This window comes from Erythrolamprus reginae, chromosome Z, assembly GCF_031021105.1.
Source record: "Erythrolamprus reginae isolate rEryReg1 chromosome Z, rEryReg1.hap1, whole genome shotgun sequence".
In the NCBI taxonomy this organism is placed as follows: Eukaryota; Metazoa; Chordata; class Lepidosauria; order Squamata; family Dipsadidae; genus Erythrolamprus; species Erythrolamprus reginae.
Window position 1 is genome coordinate 79221981 of NC_091963.1, and position 15679 is coordinate 79237659.

A 15679-nucleotide genomic window follows, 5' to 3' on the forward strand; every position below is an offset into this window, starting at 1 on the left:
TCCCACCTTCTTCCCTCCCTCCCTCCCTTCACTCATTCCTCTCTTACTCTCCCCTTTCATAAGTTTCCTTGCTTCCTTCCTCTGTTCCTGTCCCTTCCCCCTTTCTTTCTTTCTTTCTTTCTTTCTTGCTTTCTTTCTTGCTCTTTTTCTTTCTCTCTTTTACCTTCCCTTCCTCTATTTCTTCTTTTCTTTCTCCTTCCCACCTTCTTCCCTCCCTCCCTTCACTCATTCCTCTCTTACTCTCCCCTTTCATAAGTTTCCTTCCTTCCTTCCTTCCTTCCTCTGTTCCTGTCCCTTCCCTCTTTCCTTCCTTCCTTCCCACCCTCCGTCCATTCATTCACCCATTCCTCTCTTGATCGCTTAAAGCCGGTCCCTGCTGCAAAAAGGGTTGGGGACCTCTGTCCTACAGGATTGGGTGGCAGAGAAGTTGAACATATGTAAATTTAAAAGTTTAAGAAAGTTTACAAGTTAAGTGAAAGAAACTTCATTATTCATTTATATGTACATGTACATTTCTTCATTAAAAACATGTATTTTTGCATAATTTAGACTAACTTTGTGAGTTTTTTGAGGGCTGGAACCAATTAAAATTATTTACATTAATTCCTATGGGGAAAAGTCGTTCGAGATAAGAGCTGCTCGACTTAAGAGCCCAGGTCCGGAACGAATTAAACTCTTATCTCGAGGTACCACTGTGTATATATATATATATATATATATATATATATATATATATATATATATATATATATATATATATATATATATATTTCTTTTTTCCCTTCTCCACTTTTTTCAACATCGTCTTTTCGGATATCCTTTCCCCCCCCCCCTAAACTTTTTTCTTACAACAGACCTGGTTTGAATCCCCTTTGAATTTTTTCAACAGAACCTTCAAACAGAACTCCCCAGCACCCTTTTCTTTTTCTTTCATCTTTCCCCCCATTTTCAATACCTTTTTATTACAATCCCTTCCCTCTAATAAATTCCATTTTCCTTTACTTCCCCTCCTCAATTTGTAATTTAATATAGTACAATTTATTAATTCTCCTGATATAGATATAAGTTATAGGCAACTAGATATATTTATGTATTTTTCATAATTAAAATTATATATCTCCAATTTAAATATTTAAATATTTTCATGAATTGTATTAATTAAATAATTGATTGTGGTGTAAAAAACCTAACTAATAATTAATTATCTGTCTGAATTAATTATCTGTCTGAATTTGTAAAATAATATAACATAACCTTATATAGTGATTGTTATTAAGAAACAGTTAAAGGATAAGCTGAATTGAATTGATTATATTGGTTAAGTTCTTTCTTTCTTTTTCTTTTTTTCATATAATCTTGCTATAAGTGTACATAAATGTGTGATTAATGTATAAGTAATAATAAATTAATAAGTGAATAATATAATATACTGTTAGCATTGTATAAGTTTAATTCTTTTTTCATACCAGCTCTATTTTTTTTGCTATCTCTTCCTTTTTACTTTTGGGATATCTCGATAGGATAAGTATAAATATAAGAATCATTATAGCAGTTAAAAGTATTGAATTTAATGTGTTTTAAAAATTGATTTTAAAAAAAGTATAGACTGAGTTTAAAAACTGATAAGACAAATAGATCATAGATAGCAATTTAATTGTGATTACAAGACTTTCTTTATTTTTAACATTGAATAAAAGTGTGGAGTAATTTTTTTAAAACGGTAAAAATGTCACAAACCTATACAAAATCACTCAAGAAGCAAACACCAACAACACCGCTCGCAATCGGACCAAAAACATCGACGGAGATTACTACAATAGAAAAGTAAGAGCAAGGGCCAACTCTTCAAACTATCCAAAGTTCACTGGATCTAATCCACGACTTCATGAAGCAAACACAAGAAACTATGTTCAAGACGCAAGAAACCATGGTACAAAACCAAATCCAAACAAACAAGAATTTTGAATTTATGAACGGAAATATGGAAGAAATTAAAACCCAAATAAAGAATATACGAGACACTATTGAAAACCATGATCAAAAAATCAAACTGTTAGAAGAAAATTCAGTGAAGACAGACCGTAAAATAGAAGAAACAGAAGCGAGATTAAGAGCGGAAAACCACGAGCTAGAGGGTGCTGTTGCTTTACTAGAAATGGAAAAAGCAAATTTCTATCTACGAGTCCAAAATGTAACCGAAACTAACGATGAAGATCTTTTCAAAAAAATAACGGAAATATTTACCACACTCCTGGAAGTAGATGAAGAAGGGTTCAGGAATCATATTGATGAACTATACAGGGTCCAAACAAACTATGCGAGACGTTTTAAATTACCCAGAGAGGTACACATTAGATTCACAAAGAAGACCATCAGAGATGCAATCTATAAAAGTACAAGAGGCGAGCCATTAATATTTGAAGGAAAAGAAATAGTAATTTTGAAGTAAATTCCAAACAGAATAAGAGATAGAAGAAGAGACTTTCAATTCATATCGAACAGACTGATCAGAAAAGGGATCCCTTTCCATTGGCTAATCCCGGAGGGCCTATTAATCACATGGAAAGATAGAAAGATTAAAATCGACACATATGAAAAAGCCGACAGATTTATAGAGGAAAACCTAGAAGGAACCAGAAACAGCAATATGGAGAGCGAACCCCCTAATCAGGAAGCAAGAAATACAAACCCAGAAACAAAGGACACGAACCAAGATCCAAGAGAGGAAAGAGAAAGAATAGTTACAAGAGCCACGGCTAGGAAACAATAACACTGTTAAACAAGCAAAAATATTTTCGGTAAACATCAATGGACTGAATTCAGCGATCAAAAGAAAACAAACCTATAAAAAATTACTAAATGAAAACGCGGATATAACTTGTCTGCAGGAAACCCATATTAAAAAATGTGAGGAAAAATTGTTAGAAAATCCGAAACTTGGGAAAATGTTTGCAGCTTCATCAGAGAATAAAAAGAGAGGCATAGCAGTTTACGTTAAAGAATAACAGGCCTAAAAACTAAAGGTCATGAGTTTAAATTACAAGCATTTGCGGATGATATAGCTTTCATTATTGAAAATCCGATACAAACGGGCAAAAAATTAATGGAAGAAATAAACAATTATGGACAAGTAGCAGGACTAAAAATCAATAAAACCAAAACTAAAATTATAGTTAAAAATATGACAGCAAAAGAGAAACAAACTTTGACTAGTAAATTAAAATTGGAGATTACAGAAAGAATTAAATACCTAGGAATAAATCTATCAGCTAGATGTATAACACTAAAAAAAGATAACTACGATACACTACTAAAAAAAACAGAATCACAATTAGATACATGGACTAAATTACCAATCTCATTACTAGGAAGAATCGCCACAATAAAAATAACCATACTACCCAATTTCTATATTACTTCCAAACAATCCCAATTAAATTAGAAGGAACCTTTTTTAAAAAATTAGACAAATCAATATCCAAATTTATATGGCAAAAGAAAAGACCAAGAATTAGACTCAAATGGACACAAGATAACCCTAAGCAAGGCAGACTTGGCTTACCCGACTTCAAACTCTATTACCGAGCAGCAGCCCTAACATGGGTTAAAGAGTGGATACAACTTCAAAATACGAGACTACTAGCTTTGGAAGGACATGATATCCAGTCCGGATGGCAGTTTCATTTGGGACAACAAATCTACTACACACTCATATTTTAAACATCATCTGATAAGTAAGTCATTAATAGACAACTGGAAATTAATTAGGAAGCAACATTATTTTAAAATACCACTATGGTTCTCAAGCATAGAAGCAATAATTTACCCAAACACTATAAGTCGACAAAAACTATTAAACTATTCACAGTTATTAGATAAAGACTCAAAATTAAAAACACGAACACAGCTAAATGAAGAAGGAATAAAAGTAGATTGGTGGTGTTATCACCAAATATCATCTAGACTCCATGTAGACATAAAGAAATATGGAATACAGAAAAACTACACTCCATTAGATAAAATCTTATTAGGGCCCCACAAAAAATCAATTGCAAACATTTACAAAATAGTCCAAGAACACCAAAACGTGGAAGAAATAGTAAAAGGGAATATGATTGCTTGGGCAAAGAATATAGGTCACACAATACAACTGGACCAATGGGAAAAAATATGGCATACCAATTACAAAATCACAAAATCCACCGCATACAAAGAAAATGCAATAAAAATGTTTTATAGGTGGCATATGCCCCCCGAAAGGCTAGCAAAAATGTACACCAACCTCAAACCTAACTGTTGGAAGTGTGGTGAGAAACAAGGCTCATATTTTCATATGTGGTGGACCTGCAGACAAGTTAAAGTAATCTGGCACAAACTTCAGAAATGGATAAAGGAAATAACTAAGATTGAACTAGAAATGAAACCTGAAATATTTTTGCTTGGCATTATTGAAAATCAGATGAATAAGGAACATTATTACCTAATACAACATCTAATAACCTCAACGAGAATAGCTATCACACAATTTTGGAAGAATGAAACCATACCAAATGAACGGAATTTAATTAAAAAAATGTTAGATTGTGTTGAAGCAGATAAGCTAATGGATGGAACTAAAAGAAAAGGAACTAAATGAATGGAACTAAAAGAAAAAGAAAAAAACGAAATACTACCAAATATGGGAATTTTACATTTGGTTAAATAAAAGAACACCCCTTTATAGTGTTGAGAGATAAAGAAACAATTTAAAGAACAATCTTTTTAAAAAGTCAATATAGTTTTTGTTTTGATTTGATAAGAACTTACGACATAAGAATTCAACTATAACAACATACAACTCAAACCACTGGTCTTAACACCGCCAAGAATTAAAAAAGATGAAGAGAGGACGCTGTCAACAGTCTCTACTACAGGAGAAGAGAAGAAATATATCTCTTGCTTGTTTTTTCTGTTTTCTGTATTTTATGTAAATGTACTGTTTGTCGTTATTGTCTCATTATATATATGTAAATAAAAATTATTTTTAAAAAAATGCTGGCGAGGAGACAGCTTGCTAGATCTTTGTAAGGTGAGTCTCCATAGGCCCAGTGTTTGTAGAGACATGGCCAGGGGGAGGAGGGAAATAGGCAGGATGAATGTTGCAGTACCTCTGGGTTTGTTTGTAAAAGGTGAATGACTGCTACAATACTGCTACATTTGTACATTTGTAACTTCAGTTGCAACTTCAGGACTGTGTCATAAGTACTTGGGGAGGTTATGTCATAATGTTGAATGGTCACTAACTGTTGTTAACTCAAGGATTACGTATAAAGAAAACTAACTCACCTTGTAGAAGTGTGGTTGTTTGTAAATGACTGTCGTGGTGCTACTACATTTGTAACTTCGGGATTGTGTCATAAGTACTTTGGGAGAGGTTATGATGATGAATGGTTGCTAAATGAACTGTCATAACTCGAGGATTACCTGTAAATGAAAACTAACTCACCTTGTAGAACTGGCTTAAAAAACAGCTTCAGATCCCCTTTCTGAGCATTAGACTCATTGAACCATCTCTTGCCGAATGTCTTAAGGGTTATGGTGACATTATCTTTAATCTGGATTTTTTCAATGTCTCCAACAGGACAAAAATAACCAAGACTCCATGACCTTCCAGGATTGGAGCCATTAATAATATAACTATAACTTCCATTGCACCTTTGATCCAGGTTTGGGATATGTTGCTTGAGTTTTAAGATGGAAGATATGATTTCGATATTCACTGGCTCAAGAGCTTGAATTTTCCATGTAAATGTCTCAATTAAAATTGGCAGTTGGAGAAGAACGGAAGGTACAGCCAGCCGGAAGAATAGGTTTTCACATGTTCTGGCATTCCAGCAAACTGTTTTCAGAAAAAAGAGAAAACAGCAGATTTGAATCTGAAACTATAGAGAAAATCAGGCAATTTTCTCTCTTTCCCATTACTGGTTTTTCCACATGGCAAGCATCGTTTCCTACAAGGAAAGTGTTTTGATTGATTTATTGATTTATAACACTAAATACAGTGCTACCTCGGTTAACAACCACAATCTGTTCCGGAAGATTGGTTGTTAACTGAAATGGTTGTTATCCGAAACAATTTTTCCCATAGGAAATAATGGAAATGGATTTAATTGGTTCCCAGCCTTTATTTCTTATGGGGAAAATTGAAAATTGGGGATTTTTCTCTCACACCCCCACCTATTGTCCCTCGCTCCTGCCCCCTCTCCTTACCTGTTTACCCCTTACCTGCCCCCCAATTGTCCCCCACTCCCCCTGTCAGGCCAAAAGTCATTATGTGAAGTCAAAGGTTGGCCTGACAGTTTGGTAGTGATAGAGGAATAGGGAAGGAGGGAGTGATAGATAGATAGATAGATAGATAGATAGATAGATAGATAGATAGATAGATAGATAGAGATATAGATATATACATACCGTATATACTCGAGTATAAGTCGAGATTTTCAGCACAAAAAATGTGCTGAAAAATCCAACCTTGACATAGTAGAATCACTGACTTTCACTGACCTGAAAACTGCCCTGCAGCATTTCCCAAAGCTCCACAGTGCCAATGTGAAAGGCAGGGAGGAAAGAAACCTCATGGCTGGCAACACTAAGTTTTTTTTTCTTTCTGCTCTTGCTACCGTCCAGCCAGCAATACCCCTCAGCTGCCTGATTAGCAGCAGGCTGAGCCAATCACAGCTCCTCCTCTACACAGAAAGGAGGCACTGAGAGAGCTGTCTGATTGGCAGCAGGCTGTAACAATCACAGCTCCTCTACAGGAAACACTGGGGGAAGGGGCGGGAGGGTTGAAGAGACTTTCAGAACGAAGGAACCATGGCTTTCTCTTCTGATCAAGCCAGCAACAATATTTTACAAGTAAATAAAATGTACAAGTAAAATGTAAGTTACCCATTTAAATTTGATTAACAGAATAGGTTATTTTGTAAGAAAATGTTGCTTCAAGTGGGAATAACTCTGTGTAATTAAACTTTTTCTTCCAACTATACTGATCATACCCAAGAGGCTTGTTAATGCTGACTTGTTTATAAAACAATACAAAGGTTAGGATAATATAATAGTATGAATTTTGTCATTAATCATTTGTTCTACATAATTAATATGAATAGATTTACCTTTTAAAGAGTATGGTTTCTCCTTATGCAAGATAAATATCATGTAGAAGAAAGATTTTACAATTAATGATTGAGTAACCCCCAATTGTTACTTACTGATCTATTGAGATAGTAATGATTTTAACTTATGGAAGATGTTTTAAATGGAAAATCTGAATATTTATTATATGGAAGTTTGATTTAAGCAATTGTTTTGAAAGAATATATAAAATCCCAATTATTAAGAAAATTATAATGATATTGTAATGAAGATTAAGATAACAGGTTTTAAGATTAAGATAACATTCCTAAATATATTTTAAGAGGTTTTTGGAATTTAAAAAAAGAAAGATTTTGGAAGGGGAGGAAGAAAGATGCAAGAAATAAAAAACATAATAATAATAACAACAGGGTTGGAAGGGACCTTGGAGGTCTTCTAGTCCAACCCCATGCCTAGGCAGGAAACCCTACACTACTTCAGACAAATGGGTATCCAACATCTTCTTAGAAACTTCCAGTGTTGGAGCATTCACAACTTCTGGTGGCAGGCTGTTCCACAGATTCATTGTTCCAACTGTCAGGAGTTTTCTCCTTGGTTCTAACTTGCTTCTCTCCTTGTTTAGTTTCTTCCCATTGCTTCTTGTTCTGCCCTCATGTGCTTTGGAGAATAGGTTGACTCTCTTTGTGGCAAACCCTGAGATATTGGAAGAATGCTATCATGTCTCCCCTGGTCCTTTTATTCATTAAACTAGATATACCCAGTTCTTGCAACCGTTCTTCATGTTTTTTTTATTCTCCTACAAAAACAATTTTAAGAAGCTACAATAGAAGAATATTCCATTTTTATAAGTTACCAGTAGCCACTGTATTTTGCATCCTGGGCTTATATTTGAGTCAATAAGTTTTCCCAGTTTTGTGGCAAAAGTAGGTGCCTCGGCTTATACTCGGGTCGACTTATACTCAAGAATATACGGTGTGTGTGTATATATATAGGGATTGGATACTGTAGCCTAGAGGATAATTCTCTGCCTTACAAGGCAAAGGTTGCAGGTTCAAGTCCCAGTGGGTATGGCTAGCTGATGAGGCCAAAATAAGGCTGAAATAGATCTATCCTAGTCTCCCTTAATTTTTAAAATTCAGCAAAAAAACCCAACTATGTGACATTTATACATACATACATACATACATACATACATACATACATACATATATTTGTTTTCGTAGATTTTCACGGGTATATGTATGTGGATTGTTCTGAGTTCGGGTTTTGCCCCATGTAATATTTTGAGTGTCTATGCGATGTTTCGGTGAAATCACATTCACCATCATCAGGCTGAAGTTGTAAGCTTCGTGCTGCTGTAATTTTGGGTCCCATCTATAGCATATATTGTGGCAGTGATCAGAGTCAATTTTGTCTTTACATACTGTTTAAGACTGACCTTACAATCAATGTAATATAGAGATGAACACTGGAAAATACAGCTAAACCTGCATCTAAAAATTATTATTCATTACTACAGACTATGTTTCTAGCATGTGCCACAGCTCAATAAACTACATTTTCTCCCAATCTTGTATGGTATGAATATATCTTACATATACTGCTTTTATAATCTATAGCCTTTAAGTCCTGAGTAAACATGATGAGGATGATAGTTCAACACAAGTGCAATTTTCAGATTGAATTAGATTATAAAAATATAATGGCAAGGCATTTTGGGGCAATCTGGTTTCTCCTATAGCATATGATAGTGCTCAGTTCTACATGACTACTGAAGTTCAAGTAAACAAGAACAAAATACATTCTGAGGGAATAACTGCTTACACCTTTCATGTAACAAAATTCTAAATATTTTTCTCATACCTATACTTTGCTCCGCAATTATCCTTATATTCTCCAAATTTTGGCACAGGAAGGTAACAAAATATGTGCGACCATATTCTAATGTCACATTTGCTCTGCAGTTTCTGCTAGAATGAACACAGATCAAACATTCATTCATTGATGATTTTGAATAAACTGTAAGATTGGTCTTCTCATGTGTTAGATCAATTTTGTAGGTTACATCTAAAAAACAAACAAAAATACACAAGATCAATTTTTAAAATAATTGTCATAGTCTTACAAAAATGATTACTCTTATCTTGGGTTTCAGTTAGATCTATTGAAGGATAGAGTAAAGTTGCAGGTTTACTATGTTAGACCCTGAAACAATGAAAAAAATTGCAAATAAAAGGGCAGATAAAATTGGCTGATTTTTTAAAAATCTGAAATCTGATTTAACAATAGATTAATGCAAGAGTAATTGATTTTAACATTGCATCAACATAGTAAAAACCAAAGATTGAAAATCTTAATTTGAATAATTGAATGCTGTTTGTCTTGATAACAAAACAAAAAGATTGTTTCCAATAGCAGTTAATATATTATGTACTCAATTGTATAAAATCTGCATGTGAATGCATGCATATCTGGGGTTGAAAAGAACTGCAAGACAACACGGATAGAAGATATTAGTTGAGGAATGCTTTTTCAAATTTAGTTAATATGCAAACACATTAACCAAAGAAAATGGTCGTAAGAGAGAGAAGAATGATTGCTTACTCTCTTCATTTTTAGGATAATTTACTATCACTTTAAAGATGAGTCGGAGCTCTGGCTTAACGCCATCTTGGTCACATCCATAGAGGGAAAGATTGAAACTGCCAGGAATATTGACAGGTTGCACCTCATCCAGGGATAAGACTCTAGCATCAGGAGAATAATCAGGTAATGAATATTCCACCCGCTCATATTTCCGTTCACAGTTCGGTTTTGTATAATTGATGAAGTTGATATCTGCTCTTAAACTGGATGGAAGAACAAATTGCCATGTCATAAGTTCATCTTCCGGTAACCCCAATGGATAATTTGCAGACATCAAAGTTGCTGATGATTTGCCTTTAAATGTAGATTCTATAATGCAGAGTCCTATATTAAGAAAAAGGAAGATTTACTTCAAAGGAGAAAGAGTCCAGGTACAGTAATCAAAGATTCTCAAAGTTTGAGGCATAAAAATTAGAGGTTGGCAGCATTGCAGTAATTCATCTTGCTCTTGATTATTTAAACTCAGTAAAGCCATTGAATAATTTCTCTAATCAATCTAGATCAGGGCCTTGGGGCACACCGCTTGTAACCAGGCTCTGCTCAAAATACTCGCCATTAGCAACATTCCTCTGATATTTACGCTGCAGCCAGCTGCAAATCCACTGAACTATCCAGGGATTAAGTCCAATCTTCACTAATTTATCTATCAGCTCTTTATGTGAAACTGTATCAAAGACTTTGCTGAAGTCCAGATATGCAATATCTAAGGCACCACCTTCATCCAACACCTTTGTGACATAGTCAAAGAAATCAATGAGGTTAGTGTGACATGATTTGCCCCCAGTAAAGCCATGCTGGTTTGGGTCCAATAAGTTATTGTTTTTTAGGTGCTGATTTATCCTCTTTTTGAGTAGAGTCACCATCATTTTAATTGGGAGAGGGGCGGCATACAAATCTAATAAATGATGATGATGATGATGATGATGATGATGATACAACACAGCAAACGAGATCACTCTGCTGGATTTCGTATTTCATCACCAGTCGGGCGCTTCCCAAGCACCTAGGACTGCGTGATGTAGCGGCGAATTATGTTTGCCAATCCCAGTAAAGCGGCCTTTTGCAACTGACAGATGGAGATTTTGTCAATTCCGATGGTTTTCAAATGTCCACTGAGATCCTTTGACACTGCGCCCAGCATGCCAAGTGCCACTGGGACCACTTTCACTGGCTTATGCCAGAGTCATTGCAGAGTTTACGGAGAGGGGCGGCATACAAATCTAATAAATAATAATAATAATAATAATAATAATAATAATAATAATAATAATAATAGGAGGAAGAAGAAGAAGAAGAAGAAGCAGCTCAATTTTTAGATCTTCGTATTTCACTAATTTCTCTAGCTGCTTCTCCTCAATTCTGCTGTCCCCTGTGATTGCGATGTTGATGATCCATACTTTCTTTTTCTCCACAATCAGGATGTCCGGTATGTTATGCTTCAGATTATTATTATTATTATTATTATTATTATTATTATTATTATTATTAGGTAATTGGTAATTAGTAATTATAACTGATGTCAAGCTAACTGGCCTGTAGTTACCAGCTTCTTCTCTACTGCCCTTCTTGTGGATAGGCACAACATTGGTCATTCTCCAATCACCAAGAACATCTGTTAAAAGGGATTGGTTAAACAAATCAGTCAGGGGGGGGTAGCAATATGTGCAAAAAGATGGCATAGATTCATTGTTGGTAGCTTCTGAGTTTGAGCAAATCCATCTTTCATATATATTAGCCCATATTTTTCAATAAACTGTTGCTCAATCTGAATAGTTTGTTCAGTTTCTGTCAGAAAAAATCACTCAGTTTTGGGTAGACTGACTCTTTGGGCAATGTCAAACGAAGTGACTGGGGCAAGTCTTAGTCCCATTCTCTGGAAGGAGTTTGACCCCTGGTGAAGTGGACAAGGCCATAGGAGTGATGAGCGCCTCCACTTCTTTGTTGGACCCATGTCCCTCCTGGCTGATTTCAGCCAGTAGGGAGGTAACACAAGACTGGCTCCAGGTGTTAATCAACGCTTCCTTGAGCAAGCAATTGTTTCCACAACCTTTGAAGGAAGCAGTTGTGAGGCTCCTCCTCAAGAAACCTTCCTTGGATCCGCCCTCATTGAACAGTTATCATCCTGTCTCCAACCTTGCCTTTGTAGGGAAGGTTTGTTTGTTTGTTTGTTTGTTTGTTTGTTTATATTTATATTTATATATTTTTATTTTTATTAATTAATTAATTAATTAATTAATTAATTAATTAATTAGATTTCTATGCCGTCCTTCTCATTTTGTCCAGAAAATGGTGGCGCTCCAATTCCTGTGAATCTTGGAAGAAGTGGATTGTCTAGATCCATTTCAATCTGGCTTCAGACCTGGTTACAGCATGCAAAGTACTTTGGTTGCACTGATGGATGATTTCTGGCAGGCCAGGGATAGGGGGTATTCCTCTATCCTGGTGCTACTTAACCTCTCAGTGGCTTTCGGTACCATCAAACATGGTATCCTTCTGCGACAGCTGGAGGGTTTTTTACAGTGGTTCTCCGCCTACCTCTCTGGCCGATCATAGTCAGCGTTACTGGGAGGACACAGGACACAGGTCAATCCCTAGGCCCCTCTTTGTGCGGTTCCTCAGGGGTCGGTCTTCTCTCCTCTCTTATTCAGTATCTATATGAAACCACTGGGTGAGTTACCAGCAATACGCTGATGATACTCAGCTGTATATCTCCACCCCATGTCAGTTCAGTGAATTGGTGGAAGCGATGTGCCGGTGTCTTGAAGCCGTAAGGGTCTGGATGGGGGTTAACAGGTTAAAACTCAACCTGGACAAGATTGAGTGGCTGTGGGTTCTTCCTCCTAAAGATGATGCCATCTTTCCATCTTTGGTCTTGGGGGGAGAAACAATTTTCCCCTCAGATAGGGCTCAAAACTTGGATGTCCTCCTAGATCCACAGCTGAGGCTAGAACAACATATCTCAGCTGTGGCTAGGGGGGGCTTTCACACAGGTTTCACTTTCCACCAATTGCGTCCCTACCTTGACCAGGAGCCGCTCCGCACAGTCACTCAAATCCTCATCACCTCTCATCTTGACTATTACAATGCGCTCTACATGGGGCTACCCTTGAAGAGTGTTCGGAGACTTCAGCTGGTGCAAAATGCAGTGGTGCTTATATCTAGGTATGCCCATATTACTCCATCTTTATGCGAGCTGCATTGGTTGCCAGTTGGTCTCTGAACCCAATTCAATGTGTTGGTTATCACCTTTAAAGCCCTAAATGGCTCAGAGCCAGACTATTTATGGGATCACCTCTGACCTCATACCTCACTATGGCCAGTAAGGGCCCACAGAGTTGGCCTTCTCCAAGTCCCATCCGCCAAGCAATGCCAGTTGGCGGGATCTCAGGGAAGAGCCTTCTCTGTGGTGGCTCTGATCCTATGGAATCAACTGCCCCAAGAGATTCTTACCTACCTGGAAAGCCATTAAGACTTGACTTTTCCAGTAGATCTGGCATTAGATTGACTGCTGTGTGTGTATGGCTCTTTTTAGGATATTATTTTATTGTTTTTATTATATTACAGTACTGATTTTATTGTGTATCTCAAAATTATAAACATTCTGCTTCAAGTCTTAACATTCCCATGCAATCCTTAACAATAATAGTAATAAAGTGAAATAATCCATACAAAAAATTGTCATTCATTAAAAAGCAGAAATAAAAGAACCTAAGTAATCCATGCTTCTGCCTCTTTTCCCCAACCCAAGTCACAGAAAAAAAGTTTAAAAGGCTGTGAAAGGCAGGAATCCCCATCCTGGTCCATGGACCGGCACTGGACCACAGCATGCCAGAAATCGGGCCATGCAAGTAAGCTAAGCAGAGATGCAGACAGCATATAAAATCATATGAACCAATCCCTATTGCCCAAAAGGCTGGGGGCAACTGGTGTAAGGCATTTAAATATTAGAAATTGCAATGTGTTTTCAACGGAAGCAAAGTATTAATTTCCTATGCTTACGTTGTATGGATGATCTGCTTTCAAGCTTAACTCCAGAGGCTGTGAGTTTTGAATCCCAAGGAAGTTGTATACTCAAAATAGCATCACCTTGTGCCTTTACCCGTGACACTGAACCAGTTCTGCAGAAAGTTCCAATGTGGACTCTGTCTTTTCCCAGACGACTGTCAATATTGTAAATAATTTGATCAGGACAGGTGTCTCCAGGCAGAATTTGCATTAACCATGGAGAGAATTTCAGTTCAAGTCCAACTCTTCTGTTAGCTTTAGCCTCCCAAATGAAAGTCCTATTAAGATGTGGCAATCCAGGAGGCTGAAGTTGAACATCTCCAAAAGGACATGGACCTGACAGACAATCTAGAAACAGAGAAATTTGTAAGACTTATATTCAAATCTGAAATGGCTATAATAAATCATATTGATTTGGTCTATGACTTTACTCTTCTTTTATATTACTAGAATATTCTATCAACAATCAATAACTAAGCATTATCATAAAGTTCCTACATATACATAAGCTATTTTTTAATTACAACTTATGTAGTTATTTTACAGGATAGTAGTATTGCTCATAACTTAGTCAGCAACAAAGTATAGGAATCCTGGGAGCTATAACCCAACAAAACAAGCTACCAAATTTAGTAAATATGTTTAGAATTGTACTCTATACATTTCCCTTCAAACTGTCATTATTACACTTTGAGGGCAAAGATGTGTAACTGGACCATCCATTTTTAAGTGGCAGTCTTAGCCTCTGCCTTGTTCAAGTAGTATTCAAGAAAACTCACTATGCAGTTTTGAACACAACATATTTTTACTCATTTATTCGGTGGGGATGTCCCATTAAATAAAATGTCCAAAGATTGTTATATTATTAAAAAATGGTAAGAAAATCTGAAGTGTAAACTTCAGATTCTTTTAAGGTATTAAACAAGAAAAAAATACATTTTAACCCATTTCACTGATGTGGTTGTGCAAGTTCATTTAGACTTTTGACAGAGTTGGTAAATAATCCAATGCTTTAAAAATCTCCCAGTAGTTTTGGATACAGCTCATGCTTACCAATGTTTTTCTCTACAAGTATGGACCAATATTTCTCTGGTGTTGAACAATCAAAGGTAAATTGAAACTTCTGTCCAGGCTTTATGATTTGCTCAAAAAAATGAGTTTTTTTTCCTTCACGCAGTGCACAGGTATTTAGAAAAGAAATTCCAGGTTTTATTTTAACTGTTATATTTCCACCCAGAGGAACATAAATTTCAAAAGCACCTAAGATTAAAAGAGAGGAAAAACATGGACCCCTGACATTTTAAGACTTAGGCATTTATTATTGTATCAGCAATAATACAATCATCTTCAGTTGTTGAAGTAGAAGTACATGATCAGTTACACAATTAAGATGCTTTAGAACTTTGTTACTGTGTACTGAGGGAGGGAAGGAGGAAAGTAGAGAGCAGGAGGAAGAGAGAGAGGGAGGGGGAGAGATGGAGAGAGGGAGGGGGAGGGAGGGGAAAGAAAGAGGGGAGAGAACTATTTTGTATATATGTTATTCTGCCTCTATCCAATTTGAATGAATGTATTTCTTTTTTTTTCTACACATTTGTATGGACATGTTTGAGAGAAACTCAATACAATGTAGGTGCAACACTTCTCCATATTATGGAGAATGCCACAATTCTCCATATCCCATTACTGAAAAACCACCCCGAAGAATGCAAAGAGTGAAGAAGCAAATAGAAAAAAAATGACTCCCTCATCTGATGCAGAAAGCCTTCCAAATTTGAGAGAGATTGGATCCAAGGTAAATATTTAAGAGAATACTACCACTGTCTTGTTTTTTAACAAAATTCCAAGCACCATCTTTTAAAATTGGGAATTTTTTTCAAAAATGAACATCCACAATCTT

The 15679-nt window shown here is 36.0% G+C and overlaps 1 protein-coding gene across 11 annotated transcripts in view; it reads right to left on the bottom strand.

Annotated features, from left to right (window-relative positions):
- Positions 1–15679, bottom strand: part of CDCP1 (CUB domain containing protein 1) — a 171158-nt gene that overhangs the window by 58724 nt on the left and 96755 nt on the right. For 6 of the 11 annotated variants that reach the window (XM_070727354.1, XM_070727355.1, XM_070727352.1 and 3 more), the window contains 5 exons: positions 14836–15042; positions 13777–14130; positions 9736–10101; positions 8995–9198; positions 5486–5878 (listed from right to left, as the gene is read on the bottom strand). In XM_070727354.1, coding sequence (XP_070583455.1) covers positions 5486–5878; positions 8995–9198; positions 9736–10101; positions 13777–14130; positions 14836–15042 — 1524 coding nt within the window. The remainder of the gene's footprint in view (positions 1–5485; positions 5879–8994; positions 9199–9735; positions 10102–13776; positions 14131–14835; positions 15043–15679) is intronic. The other 5 variants (XM_070727353.1, XM_070727361.1, XM_070727356.1 and 2 more) reach the window with 4 other exon arrangements.